Below are 23,250 nucleotides of genomic sequence, written 5' to 3' on the forward strand. Positions count from 1 at the left end.
TGCCACCCCACCCACCTTTCCCCCGCCGTGTCCCCGTAGCTACGCCAACCACCCGCGTATTTAGGGGCGGAAGCGAAGCGCTCTCTCTAAGGAGGGGGGGGGGGGGAGGTCCAGGGAGACGAATTTCTCCCGCAGAAGCTTAAACGTTTCATCAAATTTTGAGAGAAAGAAGACGACGCTTCATCAACTCTAATTCGATGGCAGTTTTTGTAATAATGAAGGAACTTGATTGAGAGAAATATAGCGATAAAATAGGCCCAGTGAGCGCGTAAACCGAGGGAGGTGCTAGTGGTGTGCAGGGAAGAGAAAGTGTTTCCCCTCTCGTGGAAAGCTTGAAGTTTTATCAAATTTTAAGAGAAAGAAGACGACTTCCATTATACTCTATTATGTATGCCCGTATCTGTATAATGAAGGAAATTGCTTGTGAGAAATACGTTTGTCATAGTAAGCATGCAAAGCGAGGGGGGTGTCGAGAGAGCTTTATCCCCTCTTTAATTCTAAGAGAAAGAAGACAACTTGTAGTATTTTCATCCTCCAATTTTATTAGAATAAACGGGGAGGGGGTGGGGGGGGGGGGTAATAAGGAGTACTATATATTTTCCCCAATTCGTGAGAAAATATTTAGCGGCGAATCAGCCAGCCGGCGAATAAGCGGGGGTGGGGGGGGCGGGTGGGGTAAGCACTAATTTATTCAATTTTTTTTTTTTTTGTCAGAGGAGGGGGGGTATTCTAGAAGGCCCCTTTTTGCCAAGGGGGGGGGGTGGAGTGTTTGAACACATAAAACACCACCTGTTTGCCAGGGGGGTGAACACCCAAAACGACACCCCCTACCCCCCCCCCCCCCCCCCCCCCCCCCGCGACTCGATCAGCACATGTATCTAGTATCTCTATGAGAACTTTTGTTGTTATATTTTTTTATTCATAGGACAATTTACCGCCGGACCACCACACCATCCTACAAAAAACAAAAATCAAGCGTTTGCGATTCTGGCGCTGGTAAGTAATGTTTCACTCCATTAATCCTGCTCCAAACTTAGATAATCCTTCTGATTCAGTGGAATAATGGCTGTTCTTTTGGAGACGACGCTTGGCGATCTCGTTGTCGATTTGTATCCTGAAGAAAGACCAAGATGTGAGTAAAGCTTCTCATTACCGATTTCTTTTTTAAGGTTCTCCCCATCAACTGTACGGCAGCATCAACGACACCTCCACCGGTGCCTAGCCGCGGCCTTAGCGGCACATGTGGACCTTATCCCCGTGCCATGGGCAGGTGCAGGCATGATCATACCCGTACGTGCATGTATGTGTACCGGGCCGGGCCGGGCATCTTCTTCTTTCCCTTGTCGTTGATGCCTAACTTCAACTTACAGTCAAATGAGTTGATTATTAAGTCTATGGTTACGTTGAGACTCAAGGTGTAATCTGTATTAATTTTTACCAGGATTCCACTTCCAGGAAGTTTCCATTTTATTTCTTCTTCTTCTTCCATGAGCAGGATCTATCTTGTCGTAGATCTAGATCTACTAGATCTAGATCTACTGTTGGGGAGGCCAATGCCCAAATCTAACTTTTTAATTACTAATTTGTTTATAATAAAAGAAAGATTAAAAGAAAGCATTTTCTTTCACTAAGACAACTCACCCATCTGCCGACTCCATAAGTTCCATAAAATAGGAGATATCCAGCTCTTTTGCAGGCATTTCCTTCTACGCCTATCCGTACGTAAGAGCCTTGAAACAATTATATTTCATGTCGCAAAGTTACGTTCATAATTAGACAGGCCCGAGGGAATGGGCGTGTCATTGTCCGGACAAAGTTCATGATGAAGTTTAAAACTTCGCGCGAAAGTACAATCACTCAACAGCGGCTAGCCTTGAATCGGCCGCACACGTACACACCGACACAGGCAAGCCCCGATCCAGTACACACTGATACATGCAAGCCCCGATCCAGGCTGAAATCCAGCCATCAATGTGCGAATGATTACATCTTCTACTAACTACGAGCCGAAGGCGATGGTTGAAAAATGAAGAAGAGATATCAAAATTGGCAGGAAAGAAATAGATCTAATTCATTGATATAATGATATTTACCTTAGATGTGTATTCCAATAACTTGATTTCCTCATGAGTATTCCTTATGATTTCAGTCGGAGATCTACTGTACAATCAACAAGAACGACCTCCAAAATCAGCGCAACACATTATTTAATCCCCGGAATGATACTATGCATGCACCTCGCATGTACGTACCTAGTACCTAGCTAACTAGCTACCTGGATATCTCTCTCTCTCTCTCTCTCTCTCCTTCTTCTTCCTCGGCTATACGTGACAACACATCATCCAATCATGTCTTTTCAACCGAACTTCTCAATTGGAGTATAGACTGCTCACGTAGACATTTTTTACTGAAATATCTTTTTTTAAACATTTCTCATGCATGATTTACTGCACGAGCTCGACACTCAAGTCTATAGTGCTGTGAGAATAAGGTACTGTGTGTGAGACTACGAGAGATTTGTCGGGCGCGCGATATGACCGGAGCTCATACAGGTGTACATATTCATATTATGATATCGCAAGACTTCCATATTTGGCTAGAACAATGACAGCACTGTTCACAGTTTTTCTTCTCATTTTGAGATGGCTGTAGCTATGGGGCTCAAACCAACGCAAGATTGACATAAACATCGTACTCTATCTACCTTTGAATGTTCAGTTTGTAAAAATCTGTATTTAAACAGTGTCGGGGCTTATGATGTCGCAAGACTTCCATATTTGGCTAGAACAATGACAGCACTGTTCACAGTTTTTCTTCTCATTTTGAGATGGCTGTAGCTATGGGGCTCAAACCAACGCAAGATTGACATAAACATCGTACTCTATCTACCTTCGAATGGAGAAGAAGAGGTGGACAAAGAAGACATGAGGGAACAAAGAGAAAAGAAGCGAAAGTTGAGGAAAGAAGAGAAAAAATAGGATGAAGAAATCACCACTCTTTCTAAATTTTGTGAAAAAAACGATTAGTATTAGGGTCTAGGATAACAATTTTTTTTCTTTCTTTCCATCCACAGGCAGCTTGAACTTCTTGAAGCTGTGCAAGATCAAGTATTTCAACTTCAATTTGATCCACTCCATTCAGGTAACTGAACTTTTTGAAAATATCTTTAAGTTTATGTAATTGTAACTTTCATAAAAATGCAAACTGTGTCATCAAAGATCTGGTATTGCCAATATTGGGTCTACAGTGTACATACACTTTACATGTAGATTTAGAGTAATCTAGTCATATCTTGTTTTTTAACAATTGTTGCATTTTCAGTTGGTCGAACTCTTCAGACTATTTTCAAAGGCATCTTCTTAATCTTGATTTGATGTGACTTTTTGTAATTAATATGAAAACTTAACAATTCCCTGACATTTTGTGCCAATAAATACTGAATTGTCCTAAGTTCCATAGGATTAATATAGGGACCACCGTACCACTAGGCTCCTGTAGTCTATAGCTTTATAGGATACCAAGAATCATGTAAACTCTTCATGCCCATTTTGTTCTTACTTTTCTACTTCAATTGTAGTTCTGCAAATGTTTTCTTGTTAGGATAACACACTTTCTCCCACACGTATACATGTCATTATTAGCCTCTTTTAAGCCGTTGAATACTGAATTCTCTTAAAGTGACTCAGTAACATTGTTGAAGGTTGATTTCAATATTGCATGATTTTGGTATAAAATGTTACTTATTATCTCGAAAATTCTCAAAACACAAAGATATTAATGGTTTTCTAAGGTGTCACTGGTCAACACCCTCTAACAGTGATTAACAGTAAATTCTCCCAACCATTTTTGAATTATCCCAACCGTTTTTCCATGAAAATAAGACAAAAAACAGGCTTTTAAAGCTTATCTGCCGTAGTTTACAGGAGGGATTAGACTGCCCTGCCAGGTCACTGGACAGGTGGTTATCTCATCAACTCAGCTCTCAGTTAACATAAGAAAAAGAGGATCATGGGGGACCAATGGTCACCGATTAGGCATTGTTTGTTATACAGAGGGCGCAAGTAGCTACAAGTAGTGCAGTGGGCCTTTAAAAATATTTCAACACTTACATGTTTGGAATGGTATATAGAGCCAATTCATTGCTTTGTGACGATTTACCTTGTTATCCTAACAAAAAAACATTATCCTTATGTTACCTACTATACATGTATAGGAGAAATGAAAAATGAGCTCTGCTTTAGTACTTTGAACTTTGACCTCTCTTTACAGAGAAACTTCATGGCTCAAACTGGAGATCCAACAGGAACAGGGAAAGGTGGCGCTTCTATCTTCAGGTAATTTACACCAGTGAAAAAAATACACAGAGGCTCAGGGCGAATTTGCCCCTGAAATGCTCAAAAGAGCCCCTGCAAATCAGAAAAGAGCACCCGTAAATTTGCATAGAGTTCAATGCAAAACAAATTTAGAGTGTAATTTTTATGCAAGCAAGCTTGAAAAGTAGCCCCCGAAAAATAAATATTAATTTTTCCTTGATTTACACGGAAATTGTCTGTTGAGAGCCAGAAGGGCATTAAATGGATCGGGTATTAAACTTTGTCTCAGATTCTGAAATAAAATCCTGGATTTGGCTCATGCTGCAATAATTATAGACTGTTAGATCAGTCAGGAATCCCATGACTTTTACAAGCCGATGGCCTGTCTGATTATCAAGATATTTATGATTGAAAATCAAAATTTTATTTTGCGTTTTCCTAACGATTTTGATAACACTACAGTCTATTGGGGAAAATCAGTATGGTAAAACGGGATACTCAAAGATTTGTACTTTTTGAGGCACTGCTTGATCATTTTGAAACGCAATTACTTTTTAGGGCTTCAATATTACACCATATCACAGACACTGATAACATGTAAGGCCATGTATCTCAGATTTAACATTGGTAAACGATGTCTTTCAGGAGCTCATTTCTACATAGTTTCGATATATTTATGGCTCTCAGCAGACATTACATGTAGTGAGCAAAAATATAAAATTTCATTAAAAGTTTATTTCCCAAACAAAATCACTGTAGAAATACTATAGTGATGAATAGTTTGAATAAATTTTAAAAAAGAAAAGATGGCTGAAACTATTATTTTTTTCTCCACATCTTGTCTTCATTGTTCATGTAAAGTACATGTACATGTACTGTATGTTACTGTGAGCAAATAACAAGGAAGGTAATCATAAACCTTTTAATAATTTCCTAATGTTCATGCGTTAATACTCTGCATTAATACTCTGGCTAGAAAACTATTTCAGCATTGAGTATGAATTCTCAAGATCTACAATTCAATATGCTGAACCCATTCTATGGAATTCCTTGAGTCATGAAATAAAATCTTGTCCCTCACTTGCCATTTTAAAAGAAAATATAGATTTTTTTCTTATTAATACCTAAATACCTATTCTGGCAGTCAGTCACTCAATAGTGTCTGACAGTGAAGTCTAGAAATTAAACAGGTTTCCTTGCATAATTTGAATACTGGTACTAGGACACTACTAAGGTTTAAATTTCACAGATAAGACGTATGTGACATATTCATAATTCCTGCAAAGTTCTACAGAATTTGTTGTTGGCTGCAAAAGGGACATACCTGGGGGCGTTTCACAAAGCCTCTTTTCAATGACAAATAAAAAAAAAAATCAGTGACAAATCTGCTGATAACCAATCAGAAGCAAGGATTTCAGTTGCTTACAGTATAAAACAAATTGTCATTTGTCACTGATGACAAGTTTTGTGAAACGCCCCCCAGTAGTACCTTTAATGTTGATTTTTGTTTTCTTTTGACAACTCAGTAAGCTGTATGGGGATCAAGCCAAGTACTTTGAGATGGAGAACAGTCCAAGGATCAAACACCGAAAGAAAGGAGCACTCTCTATGGTTAACAACGGAGAAAACATGCACGGATCGCAGGTTGGTCTACTTATCACGACCAGGGCCCTGTTTCACAAAGACTAAGATCGACTTTAAAGATAAAGATTAGTTATGGTCATGCGATTGCATTGTGAAAGAAACCCTGTGGAATCGACCAGAAAAGGTTGATCATCTAGCAATTTGTGTGTATTGCAAGGTTCTGGAATCATCAAAATGATAACAAATTTGGCCAAGTCTTGATAAAGTTACAAACACTGTACACAGAAAGATGTATATGGGACTACACGAACACGTGGCGTAAAAATCTTACCCCCCCCCCCCCCTCCCCCGAGTTTTACGATGTTACATGACATATTTAGAATATAAAGGCATTTGAAGAGCCATGCTTTTCAGGGAACATGTCTTATCTGATGTTCTTCCACTCTTGCGTAATAAGAATGATAACGCTCACAAATTATTTTTCACCTCTTCCCAGAACTCAACCTTCTCTTTAAGTTGGACCTAAATATGGCAGGCCGTTCATGCCACTGTTTGCTCTCACCATCTACTGGCATTGGTCTCTCTCAAGGGACATACATGTACAAATCATGGTCACAAATCAACAGAATTTACATATTTTGATAGTTCATTATTGAAGGAAACAATATTATCTCAAAATCATAATTGAGAGGCCAATAGTGAGAGCAACCAGTAGCATGAATGGCCTGCCATAGTTTAGTCCAACATACGGTTGATCTTAGTCTTTGTGAAACACCCCCCAGGACCCTGTTTCACATAAATTGTAACCAATAACAAATGCTAAAATTGTATGATAAATTAGCTCTCAACCAACAGATTCCTTGATTTCAGTAGCTTCTAACAGTTATAGTAACTTGTTATTGACGGCGAGTTTAATGAAACAGGGGCCCAGATTCATAATAATAATAAGAAGAAGTAGTACATATACAGTAGGCTTGCAGATGCACCATGTGAGAGAGAGGGAGGATTGAGGAGTCCTGAAAAGGAATCTTAGTAATCTTTCTTGAGGGTGTGTAGTCCTGAAAAGGACTGTTGGTTATCTTTAGAAGTAGTACATTCTAGGTTTGTATAGTTCTTAAGGGTATGTCATCTTTTAACAGCTGTGCGCAATGCAGCCTGAACCATATCGATGTTAAAACAATATTCTTCTTCTTCTTCTTCTTCCAAACCAAAACGAATGTGCCCTTCAATAGCTAGTAGATTGTGCTCTGAAAAATCCCCAAGTGGAATGGCGTCCCAGAAGCAGGCCTACCAGTTTTGCTGTGTGTATACGATTTGTTCAAGCATGTAACAGTAATTCAACTGAATCCCTTATTAGTGAAATGTGATATACTACATACATGTATATCAGGATCCCCCCCCCCTCCCCAAGCCCACCTTGAAATAGAAATAGGGACTTCTTAGATTTTCACAACGACTACATGGATTGCTACGATCGACGTCCTTTTAATGCACTGCCTTGAATGAACGTCACACGTATCAGTCCACGCAAATCTAAAAGTCCCTAATATCATTGGACATACTCAAAATGATTGGATAGCTCAATATGAGTCCGATTTGACCTCTTTCGATGAACCCTTGCTTTTCTTGACCCTCTAGTTTTTCCTGACTTTGGCAGAGGACCTGGACTATCTTGACGGTCAGCACACCGTGTTTGGTGAGGTGACGGAAGGATTTGACGTACTAGACAAGATCAATGAAGCATTCTGCGACAAGGGAAATAGACCTTACCAGGATATCAGGTAAGTTCCTACTTTAATAGAAGAACAGGGATTTAACTGCTGTAATGATGATGAGGAGGAGGATGAGGATTTTTCTACCTCCTTCTTTAGATCAAGTATCCAGACCTGCCAATCTCTTGAGTTCAAAAACTGTATTCTTTAATCACAAAAGTTGTATTCTTAAATATAAACACGGACAGTTACGCGGATCAATGCCTTTTACAGATTCTACATACAGGAAGATTTTTTTTATGGATCATTGGTTGAATATGCATGATTTGTCGGTGACTAAAGAATTGTCGGTGAGCATGATATTAGTCGGTGAAAACCACCGACTAATTGTTTCATGAAACGCCCCCCAGGTGTGTTCGATGAACCAATGAACATCCCCAAATTGCTGATGTGAGATGCTTTTTTTTTACATCATATTTTATTGAAGAAAATCGTACTGTCGTATTGCTTCTAAAAATTGTATAAAATACGACTAAATCGTACTGGTTGGCAGGTCTGAGTATCTAGTAGGGGTGAATTTCCGTTTAAGCTATCCTTTTTCTTTCTTTTATAGAATCAGTCACACCATAGTCTTAGAAGACCCATTTGATGATCCTGAAGGTCTTGAGATACCAGACAGATCCCCTGAGCCCACTAAAAAACAGCTAGAGGTATGTACCCACTTGGCTACACCCTTTCTGGTAACCGAACATTTGTATGCCTCCATTACAGAAAATATTTCTTGTTGTTGTTGTTGTTGTTAGTAGTATTTGTAGTTATAATTATTCATTTATTATTAGTAAGCTTATAATTATTATTATCATTATTATTGTTGTTATTGATGTAACTATCATTATTATCATTGTTGTGATTTTCATCACTTTTGTCTTCATCATCATCTTCAACTTGTTTTCAATTACAGATCGATAAATCAATCTTTATTTACTGGGTGTAAGCCACAAATATGTTTTAAACAACTGAAATTTCTCCCAGGAAGCATTACACTTGTAAAACATTATTGTACCGGTAGTTGTTTTTATAATGATGATGATGATGATGGCGATGGTTGGTGATATACATATCATCATTATTTTGGATTTGTTGTTGGTGCCATTTGCAGAGTGGACGTATAGGAGCCGATGAAAGCATTGAAGACGACGACGGAAAGACGCAAGAGGAGCTGGAAGGCGAAGAAAAGAAGAAAGACGCCACTGCCAATGCACAAATCCTGGAAATGGTGAGTCGTCAAACCAATGTTAACCCGTTGACTCCTGAATTATATACGTCTCATAGGCTTAACACAGGGACCACCGGGTTCCTGTAAGCAAAGGGTTAAATACCTTGACCCTTTTCAGTGAGAGGATGGGGAGGGGAGGGGAGGGGGGGGGGGGGTGAGCACCATTGAAACCGCTTTTCAATACAGTCTATGTTTTTTTTAATGGTGGGGGGGGGGGCAATGGAAATAGTAAGTCATTCAGAAAAGAAAAAAGTTCATGATCCTTTTTAGAAAAGAATTGGACGTATAGATTTTTTTTCATGTGGGGATGGTCTATCGGGTTACATGTTTGTCATTTATTTTCCATTCTTGGCTTTAGCGGTGGATGGGGGGCGGGAGGGGGGATGTATCTGCATGTATTATCCTCCTCAGTTAATTTTGTGATGACTTTGCAATATCTGCATTATCGAGAATAATGCTTTATCGTTTCATGACTTCTCCTTATAGTCTTAAGCATCTTTTGACATCAAATGTACTCAAATAAGCAACATCGGTGCCAAAATGAGGTATTTAGTATTGGCTTCCAACCGCCATGCAAAATGGAATATTTTCCTATCTCCCCTTTTAGATCGGTGATCTGCCTGATGCGGACGTGAAACCTCCAGAGAACGTGCTCTTTGTTTGCAAGCTCAACCCTCTCACCACCTCCGAGGATCTAGAAATCATCTTCTCAAGATTTGGCAAAATTTCAAGGTAATCCAGGGGGGGGGGGGTTCACAAAGATTCTAAGTAGAATTTAACTCTAAGTTGGAATTAAAAATTATGGTGAGCAATTTGTAGCCTTACAAAAATATATGTTCATCAAAAAAAAATATTCAAGCATTTTAGACTTTTCATGAATTCCACATCAAGAACATGAAATCTCCCATGATAATAGAAAATATGATTGATTACAATCAACATTTTATGCCTTTTAAAATAACTTTTACAAAATATATTCAAAGATGCTAATGGCTTTCCATCCCTCCTGGGAATGAATTAAAGTAGATCTTTTGATAATTTCATTCATGATAAGCAATCGTCTATCCAATTGACCTGGGCATTGTTTCACGGAACTGTCATAAGAACAAGTTCTCTGACAACCCATTGTAGTGCGTGCATTAAATTCAACACGTATTTTAATGGGATGTCGGTGAACTTGTACTTATGACGGTTTTGTGAAACAATGCCCTGTTTAATTGCTTTACCAACCATTTTCTTCACCTGCTATGCATACATTAGTTGTTGCTTTGTCGGTCAAGCCATTGACAAGCAATGTAGTTGTCAAGAGAAATCTGTTCTTTTTTACAAACCTTTGGTGTTCTTGCAATTCTCCTAATGTGCATCATGTTAGGCCTGCTTGATCGATTTGCAAAGAAAACAAAATGTTTAACCGATTTTCATGCTTGTCTCTCGCTCTCTCTTTTTCATTCGTAAACAGTTGTGAAGTGATTAAAGACAAGGTGACTGGAGACTCCCTGAGCTATTCCTTCATTGAATTTGAAAGGGTAAATTTTTTTTTTTTCTTCACTTTATTTAGTTGTAAATAGATACATGTCACTAGTAGAGTAAGTTTCACAAAATCCTGCTATTACCAATTTTGGTAACATGCATTTATGTCTGTGACACACTTCTGCAATTGTAAAATCAGTAAAGTTGCATATTTTGTGACAACTCACTACTTTTGATGTGTGTCTGGCCAAGATAGCTTTATCAAAGATGCACATTTGTGAAAGACTGATAAAAAGAAGGTCGACTTCTGGGAAGGTGAACAATTAATCTCTGTGCTTTGTCATTCTTTTTTATGTTAGTGAGGAAGAATATCTTAAAGAGCCCTCATATTCGAAAAATGACGCAAAAAAATTGATGTGTTAGGAGCTAACCTTCATGCCACGTCTTTACATTGTTCCATACACTTACTTCTGTGTGCAGTGCATGTAGACTTCAGCAAGACAGAGTAGATTCCCTATCATTTCAAAGATTTCAAACCTCACATTATACACCACATAATGAACTTTTTCATAAAGCTTCCAGAGATTCTTTCACAATGAAATCGCACGACCAGGAGAGTGTTTCACGTGTGTGTGTGTGTGTGTGTGTAATTGGTTTTTACAGACGTGTTTCGATCAGATATGATTATTTACGTTTGGGGACCGACCTTTAACGTTACCATCCGAAAGACGTGACTCAGTTTCGAACCTGCGTCCACGGCTGAATCAGTTTGTTACTTCCATTTTTCGCTGGATTACAGGCGCACGCCACAACACCCCATCTCATGTAGACTAAGATCTTTTTTTAGTTGGACCTAACTATGGCAGGCCACTCATGCCACGGGTTGCTCTTACCATTATGATCTTTAACTCATATTTTTTTCTTCAATAATGAATTATAAAAATGTAGATTTGTGACTAATGATTTGTACGTCCCTTGAGAGACCAATAACAGTAAACGGTGAGAGAGCAAACAGTGGCATGAATGACCTGCCATAGTTAAGTCCAACTTAAAGTCGATCTTAGTCTTTGTGAAACACCCCCCAGAACTTGAATGTAACTTTATATTGCCAGATGTGATCTTTCGTTAAAGAGCCCCATTTTCATGCCTTTCTGAGTTATCTCATCTCCTTTGTGTTTTCTTCCTCACTTCTGGTTTGACAGGAGGAAGACTGCGAAGAAGCCTACTTCAAGATGGACAACGTCCTCATCGACGACCGCCGCATTCACGTCGACTTCAGCCAGTCTGTCGCCAAACTCAACATGGGACCATCAGGTACGCGGCCATGCTCAGAAAATGTGAATTGCTGTTTTGGTCTACAACCAGTTTGTCTACTACTCATTTGGTCTAACGTTCGTTTAGTCAGATTCCCAGTTTGTCCAATGTGCATTGCGTCCCCCATGCCCCCAGAAGGACTGATAAACCTTTGATGATTATTTTTTTTTCCCTTCAGATTAAATGATTATTAGACCATATTGATAGTAGACAATTGAGCATTAGACAAATTGGGAATTAGGCCTACTGGAAATTAGACTAAATGAGCTAGAGATCAAATGGATAGTAGACCACATGGAAATTAGACCAAATGACTCTTAGCCTAAATGGTCATTAGACCAAATGATAAGTAGACAAAATAATAATTAGACTTTGCAAATGTATTGTGATAGAAAAGTGTCAATTTCCATGCATTTGCCAGATTTCAGGCCCCATCATCTCTCTGTATCAGGTTTTCCCATGCTTCATAGGGTACTGAATGTAGGGTGTGTCGACACATAGTGGTCTTTTTACAGTCAAATTGACTAAAAGCAATTGGTATCCCTATGTGTAAAATTTCTTTAAAGCCCACTGCACTCGCAACATGGGTCGTACTGCGATCCAATTTTGAAGAATTTGCATAATTAACATAAGGTATGGCAATTTGAGCATGCATTAATTATCTTCCCAATCGAGTTTCTGAACAACGATAAGAAAATGAAAATATTAAAAAAACATAAGAATATACATGCAAGGAGCTGGGACCAGCAAGCTCACCTTGTTATAACTGATACAGCTATCAGAGCTTTTTATACTGAGGTTCCAGTGTATCTAGATTTGGAGCATTGTGACCTATAGTCAGAGAAAAGCCCCAATCGTCTCCATTTTATGGAGGATGACCCAACTGGATGAAGGTTACTGCAATTCACGCCTGGCTGGAATGCTCCCCAGGGAGTGGAGATTATGCAAACAGTGTGTGCGGGCAAGCACTGAATCCAATGACCAGGGTAATAGTATATTTGTAAAGCGCTTAGAGACATTTGTATTAAGCGCTATATAAAAACAAATATTATTATTATTATTAATTCAGAGCAGATTTGCAGTAGCTTGCAGTCCTCCAATATTTTGGTGTCCTCACTCAAATCACTTTTCAGAATCTTTGTCTTTGAGATTTGGCACATTTAAATGCTCATATCAAATGCTTTTACAAATTCTTCCAACTCTGGTTGTATTCAGGTCATACAGTGTGTAGTGGGCTCTTGTTAAATGTGTCAAGCAGGTTTTGATGTAACTACACATCAATGGTTGGTATTCCGGTAGCGCGTACTAAGTTAGTGCATACTAAGTTAGTCCACACTTTTATGGAGTGCCTGTTGCCAACTCATTTACCCTGTACAGATTATTTAAATCCTTCAATGAAAAGTGTCCAAAAAATAATTTTGCAATGAAATGGGAAGAAAAAGATAATATGAGTATGAACTGACAACAAAGTCTTTGGTAGATTATCTTTGTCATGAATATTGAAGGAGGAAGATGAAACCTAGCATTCCATAGAAGTGTGAACTAAAATTCTTGTTTAGTCTGGACTTAGTCCCGGCTTAACTTATGAGAATACCACCCTATATCTTTAGCTATAAGGTTGCAGATTCATGTAGCTTTGATCGATTGTATATCGTCTTTTTGCTGTCTTAGCAGCAACCTCTCTGTAAAGAGCACCCATCTATCGTCACATTTCTGTTCCCCTTTAATAGACGGACAACCTATTTTACCAGTTTTACTTGAAATATCCCTTTAAAAATTCCTTTAAGCCCCACTGTCCTACTTGTAGCTACTTGCTCCCTCTATATAGAAAACTTCCCCAAATCAGTGCCTGTTGGTCCCCCATGATCCTCTATTTCTCATGTTATTTGAGAGGTGAGTTGATGAGATAGCCACCTGTCAGTGACCTCGCTGTGTGGTCTAATGCCTCCTGGCCAAACTAGTGCAGATAGGCTTTAAAATGAAAGTGCCTTTTTACCAACAGGATTGCAAATTGATACATTTTGATATTTTTTCTGTTCTGTTTTCTTTTCACAGGTCCCATAATACCCCAGACTGGTGGAGAAAGCTCAAAATATGCTATCAAGGGCACCAAGAGCAGACAATCGTATCCTTTCCATGTATATGATGTACAAGACCTAGGGGGTTTTTCACAAAGTTTTGCGTAAAGTTATGCGTGACTTCACATGACTCAAATATGAAAAGCCAAATATTTGTTTGCCATAATTCAAGGTTATTGAAAATATAGTCACACTCTTTTAAAACATCAGGAAAAACTTTGGACATCCTATCTGGCACTTCATATTCAAGTCGTTTGTAAGGTCATGCATAACTTTATGAACAGCTTTATGAAATACCCACCTAGCCCTGCTTCATAAAACATGTTACCAATGACAAATTACAATAATCGTTATAAGCTACTGAAATTGTAGCATTTGATTGGTAGCCGGGATTTGATGGTAGCCGGAATAATATTCAGTTCGGTTTTCAGTTTCATTTATTTCTCCTCAAGAGATCAACAGATTAAAATATATAAACAGACAAATGTATGACAATACATAAGATGACTTATAAAAGTGAGGAAGGCAGTGGCCAAAAAGGAAACAAACCTTGTAAGAGGCCAACCCTTTAAAGATATGTAACATAAAAAACATAAGAAAGGAACACAAAATAAGATAAGAAATGAAGTAACTAACGTAATAAACAAATTAACAAAAGAGCCTAATACTGAATCTGATATTGTATGATTGTAGGGTCCTCAGGGAGAACAGTATTAATACTGAGGAGGCTAGCGAGGGAAAAGACATATCATGATTATTTTATTATTATTATTATTATTATAACTTGAAAATGGAACAGAAAAATGTTCATGGACAGTCCTGTACCTAATGCCTTGTGTTCCTTAACCTTTTGATTGATTTAAAAAATGAACAGACAAAAGTACGGTCTAGTGCTTGATGAGGGAGACAACTCCAGAGGTCAGCAGAGGTCACAGCAAAAGAAGCCACGCAGGCAACCTTCTGAAAGTGATAGTGACGATGACAGGCACAGAATGAAATCTAAAAAGGTTTGTGAGATATACATTCAGTATTAAGCAACCCTGTAAGTTGGGGCTTTGATCGGATCGGAAGATCGGAGCGACGCTCTCGCACCTGTGATCGGTATCGGCAAAAATATGAATCGGCGAAAAAAATCATCAGATTTTTTTTTTTTTTTTTTTTTTTTAATTGACGAAAATTTTCAAGTTTTTGGCTATCAAATGCTCAAAAAAATTCATGGCTGAGACTATTTTGTCATTTGGAGTTGTTGTAGACCATGTTTGTTGATATTTAGTGCCTTTTCATGACTTTGAAATTAATAATATTGGTCAAGGAGAAGAGGCAAAACATGCGGGCCGCCATCTTGGATTACAATGTAGGCATGCATTATAAACCAAGATGGCGGCCCGCATGTTTTGCCTCTTCTCTTAGACCAATCGGATATTATTATCCAACACCCCTGATCGGCTCAAGATAGGCCCCCGATCCGATGATCGGTTACAGGCCTAGTATTAAGTGAAACCTGTTTAGAAAGACTACTAAAAATGAGCCTAAATATTTACAGATCGTTGCTAATGCAGGTTACACTGGTCTTTTTTCTGATAGGAAACAGAATGCTTGCTGGGTGTTTGATAAAGTTGCATGATAAATGAACACATACACATGCAGATAGGCCGGTGTGTTGGCTCAGTCAGTAGAGCGTCCGCCTCACAACCGGGAGGTCGTGGGTTTGAACCCCGGTCGCGTCATACCAAAAGACGGGAGTTGCTGCTACCTTGTTTGGCGTTCAACAATAAGGGGATAGAGCAACGTCGATCTGGCGCTGCTCAGTGGCTGACGGGCTCACGATCAATTGGGCAAAAAGAATTGCCTTTTTCGGTTTAATAAAATTTGGAGTGGACTTTAAAAGATCATTATTATTATTATTATTATTATGTGTATGTTCTTATTTTCTTCATTTTCGTGGACTGTTTGGTTGTCGTCATATTTTGTCCTCCGTTTCGGGCTGAAAATTCCTAGCATACGATGATTTTATATCTTAATTTTTGCAACTCCATCTCATTCTTCATATTGGTGAAAGTATATTGGGAGAAGGGGGGGGGGGAGGTAGATATTTCCAAGAAAAAAAGTGGGAGGGGGGTGAAGAGATATTTTGTCATTTTACCTATATCTGAAATAGGTGTATAAATGGTTAACGACTAGATAGATTTTATGAAGACATATCCAGCAGTAGTCTCGATGGGTTTTACAGTTTTGTACAAATGACCCTTATCTGCCATGCGCAGATAGTATCTCTGAAGTGACTTACAGCCTTATACAGTGGATGAAGGCAAGGTGTGATACATTTTTGCCAAGTTTACCATAAATTAATTCATCTTTGCCAAGTTTACCATGAATTAATTCATCTTTGCCAAGTTTACCATGAATTAATTTCCATCTTTGGCAAGTTTACCATGAATTAATTTCCATCTTTGCCAAGTTTACCATGAATTAATTTCCATCTTTGCCAAGTCTCCCATGAATTAGTTCATCTTTGCCAAGTTTCCCATGGATTAATTCATCTTTGCCAAGTTTACCATGAATTAATTTCCATCTTTGCCAAGTTTACCATGAATTAATTCATCTTTGCCAAGTTTACCATGAATCAATTTCCATCTTGTCTTCCTCCCACAGGATGAGAAGAAGCACAGAAGGAAGGACAGCTCCTCTGAAGAATCTTCCAGCGATGAAAGAAGACGGCAGAAGAGAAAGAGAATGAAAGATAGGCGGGAGAGCTCGGCGTCCTCGGAAGAAGAGAGAAGAAGGAAAAGAAAGAAGAAAGGAGCGAGGAACGACTCGGAGAGCGAAGACGGCAGGAGGCGGAAACGGTCGCAGGGGAGGCGCCATGAGGAGGTTTCAGGGTCTTCAGATGACGATGAGAGGCATTCCAGACGGAAGAAAGGTCCAGATAGATTCAGAGACGATAGATTCAGGAATGATGAACTAGGGAGAGGTAGGGGAGATGAAGATACGAAGAGGAGGAAAGACGAAAGAAGGGAGAAAGACAGAGACACTGGGAGACATGGATATAGGGATGGAGATCGGGATAGGAGTCGAGACAGAGATAGAGACAGGCATAGAGAAAAAAGCAGGGATGGTCAAAGATACAGAGAAAGAGGAAGGGACAGGTAATAAATCATGTAATTTTTTACTGTATGATGTAATTATGTTCTTTCCCCATCTTTTTGTTTGAAATGGGAGTTGAAATTAATCTTACAGTGTCAGAATAATTTTTTGAAAGCCTGACGCGATATAAATGAATCAAAATACAAATTATGCTTTCTGTCCACAGGTATAATAAGGATTGTTAAGGTTTATGAGTTTAAAATTTTGAATATATATCCAACATGTTCAGCACTGATAAGAATTACTATTCTTACTATGACAGTTACAAATGCACGGAAAAGACCACAACAATGTGAACACAAGCCCCCTCCCCCTTTAATGCTTCCGCATTCCGCAGGGATGACATTTTGGGATTGTCAGGTCATAGCTAGGTCAAAGGTCGTAAAGATAAATGGACTCGTAGTTATAGGCTTTTTGTTTTCATTGTGATATTTCATGATCTTGACTGAATTTAGACCAGGGCATAATGGAGATGCAGTCGCATCTGTCATGTTTTAATAATTCAATCAAATTTGAAAGTAGATGTAATAAAAAAAGAATTTTGTTTTGCAAAAATCTGTTTCCTTTCCATGTGTTTGTGTGTGTGTGTGTGTTTGTGGGTGCATGGGTGGGTTGGTACCGAGGATATTCATAAGAACTGTAGTACCTTTACTTTGACGGCCACCCCAAAAATGAGGACGTCCTTGGTTTGAGAACCCTATTGATGAGAACCCCGTTGTTAAAGGTAATACAAAGTTTTGGTATGGGGTTACGAATTTGGTTCAAATGAACATATTGGAGGCACATGCGATCCTACAATATTCAGTGATCGTTGTCGCGGTTGAAATCGAGTCCAGAGTTATGAAATTGTAAATAATAAGCTCTTGATGTTGTATAGCTCCCTCTCAAGGTCAAGATAATAATTAAGCTATAAAACTGTGTTTCTTGACTAAAATCGACCAATTAGCCATTCCCGTTTGAAAAATATATATCACAACTTCATATTCTGAGATTTTCATGGTCGCGTCAACCATTGTACGGCCGTAGGCGCTATTTGAAATTTATCAAAATTTACCGAGAGCACCATTAAATTTTTATATTCAATTTTTCTCGAAAGTGTTAGGAGCTACCAAATATATCAATTAGTAGGCGGTTCCCCGGCAAAATTGTTATCATCATGTATTAGTCAAAACATATTCTTTCACATGATTGGTAATATGAGCTTCCATTTCATTTTTTGAAATTAGGGCGTTTCCAATACTGGTCTTTACCTTTAATAACACTGATGTTATACGCAAGTCCTCAATTTTTTAAACCAGAAAAGCTTATGCGTGTGTGTGATACTGCCAAATTAGACCTTGAGTTTGGCAAAACTCAAACCTTGCCAAAAATATTAAGTTTACAAATTTACAATCTTAAAAAAAAAAAAAATGTTTTAATACTATGGGAAGGAATGGTGTAAAGAGTATTATATTGGAATTTTGATTCAATATTGTAACCGCTCAAACATCACATCAGTGCATGATCTAACCACACTCATAAAGTGAAACCAGTCCATTAAGTCCAGGTTATTTTTTTCGTACATTACTAGCCCATTCTCGTTTGTTTGTTGGAAACCAATTTGATGTGCTAGTGCCCTTTGGTAAGGCATTAATCCTCATTACCAAGTCCCTCTGAGAGGATGGAAAGCCATTAGTGCCCTGGTTGCTCACTAAGTTTAAATACAAGCATACACAAGCTTTCTTACCAGTCAGGTTAAACAAACGAGCCAACCTTCCAACAAGCCTGGACATTACCAGTATATTGTCTTTAAACATTAAAAGCATGTGCTTTAAAGAACATTAGAAATTTCACCAAAAATTGAGCGATTTTTCAGGATTTTCACAGACACTTTAAAGGTATTACAAAGTTTTGGTAAATTTTGAAAATTGGCTGGTTAGTGATTCTTTACAATTTTGATATATATGGATGCCCCTATGGATGTATTATAAGCACTACAAAAAATAGCCCCTAAAACACTTCTGCTTTCGAGAAAAATTGAGTATACAAATTTACCGGTGCTCCCGGTAAATTTTGGTAAATTTCAAATAGCGCCTACAACCATACGATGGTAGCTGCGACCATGAAAATCTCAGAATATGTAGTTGTGATATACATATTTCAAACGGTAATAGCAAATCGGTCGATTTTATTCAAAGAACATTGATAGCTAAATTAATATATTGACCTTGTGAGGGCGCTATACAACATAAAGAGTTTATCATTAACAATTTCAACACTTTAGACTCGATTTCAACCGCGACAACGATCACTGAATATTGTAGGATCGCATATGCTTCCAATATTGCCATTTGAACCAAATTCATGACCCCATACCAAAACTTTGTATTACCTTTAATGATCGCGAATTTGAGAAAAAGGATATGTTAAAGTCTAAAATAGCAAGAAATTTCAAGACAACTAGTCATAAACATGCACATGTATTTCATTGAGGGCCCTAAACGCTTTTAACACAGAAAATTCCATGAAAATAGTGTACTTTTTTTTTAATTTGGACTTGTCTTAGTATTCATGAATGGCCCATTTGTACCTGTATTGAGGCGAAAAAGTATGATATTTTTTAGTGAAAATGTTCTTGATTGTATGCAAACTGGTGATTTAAGAAATTAAGACCCTGTTAATGATCATCATTCATTCTATCTATCTATGTCAAATAGCTTTGAGGCTGTTAGGGGAACACTGAAATGGACCTTGAGACACAGGTTCTCCATAACTTTCTGTCACCAGCTGTTCTAGTTAGCTTGCCAAATGACATACATGTACAGTACCTGTCCACCAGCGTTTAATGTTATCATCATGCATTACCCCTTTGAATGCGAAGTGACAGCACCAGGGTATGACACGGTGGATGCCAATAATCCTGCTTCATGGCTCTGCAATACATGTACTTGGTTAGCCAAAAAATGGTTTTACGTGTGCATGTGTGTATTGGGTTTTTACAGTCGTGTATTAATCAGATATGACTATTTACGTATGGGGACTGACCTTTTAATGTCACCATCCAAAAGACGTGACTCAGTTACTTGGAGCCCATGGCATTAAGTTTTGTACAAGTACCTTTTTGCCTAAAAACAGGTGATATCTTGTGGAATATATTCTTGAAGTCTGCAAACGGGTAATTTTTTACTCCGCCAATGATCAAGGATCATCATGCATTACCCCTTTTAATACAAGGTTACAACATCAGGGGAGTGTTTCACAAAGACTAAGATTGACTTTAACTTGGACTTAACTATGGCAGGCCGTTGATGCCACTGGTTGCTCTCACCATTGGTCTCTCAATTATGATCTTAAGATAATATTTTTTCCTTCAATAATGAAGTATCAAAAAATAAATTCTGTAGATTTGTGACCATGATTTGTACGTCCCTTGAGTAACCAATGCCAGGAATGGTTAGAGGAACTAGTGGCATGAATGACCCGCCATAGTTCAAGTCCAACTTAAGTCGATCTTAGTCTTTGTGAAACACTCCTCAGGGTATGGCACAATGGATGCCAATCCTGCTTCACGACTAACGCCGTACGTGGAACTACGACTGCATGCAAGAAGGCCGTTATTGTCATTGCTAATACACTTGTGTGACTCTTACGGCCCTCTTGTGGTCAGCCGACTTACGTACTCTACCTTGTACTGGCCGCCACCACCTCTATCCACACAACAGCCAAAATAATCACGAAAACTCAAGTGTACATCTGTTTAATTCTTTCATTAGTTTTTTTATTTACTTACAAAATAGTTTTACTTTCAGCTTTGGAAGACATTTTGTTAAGGCGACATATGACACGTCACGTCATGAGCCCATCATCTTTACGTGAATAGGTATTTCAGCATAAATATTTCACTACTTCTTAAGCACAAAATCCATTCACATTACTATGCTTGGTATCATCCAAAAGGGCATTAAATTTCTATGACTTGTAGAAACCACTTTCTTATACAAGGCATAATTAAAGAGATGCAAGCATCAGAAAAGTAAACATCTTTCATGTTGAGGTAAAAAAAAACAGTAACGTTTTACTTCAGCTTCGGAAGACATCTTTTTAAGGCGAGATAAGGCACATACATATAATGAATTTATCATCTTTATGCGATTAGGTATTTCTGCATTATTATTTCACTAGTTCCTTAAAGCACAAAATTAATTCATATTACAATGATTGGCCTTGGTACCATCAGAAAGGGCTTCAAATTGTCTTTGTCTTGTTAAAAATGTGTACATACTACATAACACTCTCTTACATGTACAAGGCCTAATCAAAGAGATGCAAGAAAAAGTAAACATCCTTCATTTTAAGGTAAAAAAAAAATGTAATGTTTTTAACCTTTTACTTTAGCTTTGGCATTTGACATTTTGTTAAGGCAAAATATGGCACATACATGTAATGAATATATCATCTTTATGCGATTAGGTATTTCAGCATAAACATTTCAATAGTTCATAGGCACAAAATTTGTTCACATTGCAATGCTTCGTACCATCAGCAAGGGCTTCAAATCGTCTTTGTTTAGTAAAAACTTGCACTAACTTCTAAGCACTTTCTTAAATAAAGGAAGAAATTTGTGAAGGCGAGATAGGGCACATACATGTAATGAATGCACCATCTTTATGTGATGGAAGTATTTCAGCATAAACATTCACTAGTTCCTTAAAGCACAAAATTCATTCATATTACACAGGGGTGATAGTGAGCACTAAAAACAAAAAGTTTTTTGTTTCCCCTCAACCACGCCCCCCTCGAGTAAAACAAAAAAAGAAGAGGATTCGCGGGGAAAAAATGGCTTCTAACAACATTTCCCCCATTCGAGTAAGAAAATTGGGACAAAATTGGGAAAATTTTGGAAAAAAAAAAAGGGAAGAATGGAAAAATAAGAGGAAAGTCGGGGAAAATCAGGATAAAATATTGAAGAAGAAAAACAATTTGGTAAAAAAAAAAAAAAATCTGGATTTTTTTTTTTTTTTTTTTTTTTTTATAAATCGGGAAGAAAAGAAAAAATCAGGAAAAATACAAAATTAAAAAAATCGGGGTTTTTATCGGACCTGATTACAATGCATGGTACTGTCAGAAAGGGCTTCAAATTGTCTTTGTCTCGTTAAAACTTGTACTAAGCACCATCTTAAACAAAGGAAGAAATTTTGTTAAGGCGAGATAGGGCACATACATGTAATTAATCTACATCTTTATGTGATTAGGTATTTCAGCATAACCATTTCACTAGTAGCCCTAAGCACAAAATACATTCATATTACAATGCTTGGGAACGTCAAAAAGGGCTTCAAGTTGTATTTGTCTTGTACAAATTTGTAAGACTTTCTTAAACAAGGCATAATAAAAGAAAACGTCCTTCACATTTACGTAAAATGTCAAGACGATCAAAACTCCTCAGCACAGTGAGAGTTAAAAAGTAGTCAATCCATTGATTACTGAATTATCTCATTTCCATAGGCTTAATACAGGATCAATCCGATTCCTGTATGCAGTGGGTTAGGTTCAGGTACTGGAAGCATATCTTAGTAGAAATGTTCTCGGAAAATACAGTTAATACAACCTCATTTGACGTATCATATATGTCTTTAACTCAATATTTATAAGACTTTTTTTAAATTTTTGTACAAAAATAAACTTTCACCATTGAACATATGCTTAATTCTAGGGAGTGAAAGCATAAGCTTACCATATATATATTGTCTTCCTATGGTGATACGTATACTATCGCCAAATTTGAAGTTCGTGCCTCAAGTGGTTCTTGAAATATTGCTTTAAAAGAAAGCTTGACCAACGGTCGGACAACCCCAAAACATAATGCCTCCTGTACCACCATCGGTGGCTGCAGGCTTTAAAAAGGTTTTGAGGACAATAAGACATTTTAAAAATGCTACCAAGACACCATATTCCAGTCTATTAAAAAAAATTGATGGTGAAATATTACATTTATATTTACAGTAAAATGCATATGAAAGAAAATAAAATCAATCAATTAGAACTAACAACTTTTTAATTAATACAAATTACCTTTATAAAATGAAAACTACAGTCCCAAGTACTGATCAATTGTTTTACATGTAAATGGATAATTTCAAAGATGTTGATTTAATTATCAAAATGTGGAGTAAAAACAAATACCTGAATACATTTTAAAGTCTAATAAAGCTGTTTTTTCATTATGTACTATATAACTAAAGGACGAAACTTACATGGACCTCTGAGTTTCCAGCTCAAGTACAATGTATAATCTACATTTATGATGGCTTTTGCCCTGCCTGCAGCTATATCTATGATACACACATATGACATCCTTAATGGATAGTGCCAAAACATTA

At 37.7% G+C, this 23,250-nt stretch overlaps 1 protein-coding gene across 3 annotated transcripts; it reads left to right on the forward strand.

Annotated features, from left to right (window-relative positions):
- The first annotated feature begins 953 nt into the window (after positions 1 to 953).
- Positions 954 to 17,446, forward strand: LOC100892657 (peptidyl-prolyl cis-trans isomerase sig-7). 3 transcript variants are annotated; one of them, XM_030994535.1, is made up of 13 exons: positions 954 to 1,132; positions 3,074 to 3,141; positions 4,270 to 4,334; positions 5,840 to 5,957; positions 7,536 to 7,678; positions 8,223 to 8,319; positions 8,769 to 8,885; positions 9,493 to 9,617; positions 10,345 to 10,411; positions 11,558 to 11,669; positions 13,725 to 13,794; positions 14,622 to 14,754; positions 16,400 to 17,446. In XM_030994535.1, exons 1-13 carry the CDS (start codon positions 1,063 to 1,065, stop codon positions 16,895 to 16,897), a joined length of 1,683 nt encoding a protein of 560 aa, XP_030850395.1. In that variant the 5' UTR covers positions 954 to 1,062; the 3' UTR covers positions 16,898 to 17,446. The 3 variants fall into 3 exon arrangements, with proteins under 3 accessions (XP_030850395.1, XP_030850397.1, XP_030850396.1); XM_030994536.1 differs by lacking the exon at positions 954 to 1,132 and adding an exon at positions 1,312 to 1,397; XM_030994537.1 differs by lacking the exon at positions 3,074 to 3,141 and having other exon boundaries at positions 1,033 to 1,132.
- Positions 17,447 to 23,250: the final 5,804 nt, after the last annotated feature.

The sequence above is a fragment of the Strongylocentrotus purpuratus genome, unplaced genomic scaffold (genome assembly GCF_000002235.5).
Source record: "Strongylocentrotus purpuratus isolate Spur 01 unplaced genomic scaffold, Spur_5.0 spur5_scaffold_21, whole genome shotgun sequence".
NCBI lineage: Eukaryota > Metazoa > Echinodermata > Echinoidea > Camarodonta > Strongylocentrotidae > Strongylocentrotus > Strongylocentrotus purpuratus.

Bases quoted from the DNA above. Each gene is read 5' to 3' on its own strand.
- LOC100892657 (XM_030994535.1), top strand. From the start codon at position 1,063: ATGGCTGTTCTTTTGGAGACGACGCTTGGCGATCTCGTTGTCGATTTG. The intron at 7,679-8,222 runs GTAAGTTCCTAC...TTTCTTTTATAG, and splicing joins AGACCTTACCAGGATATCAG to AATCAGTCACACCATAGTCT. The intron at 14,755-16,399 runs GTTTGTGAGATA...TTCCTCCCACAG, and splicing joins ACAGAATGAAATCTAAAAAG to GATGAGAAGAAGCACAGAAG.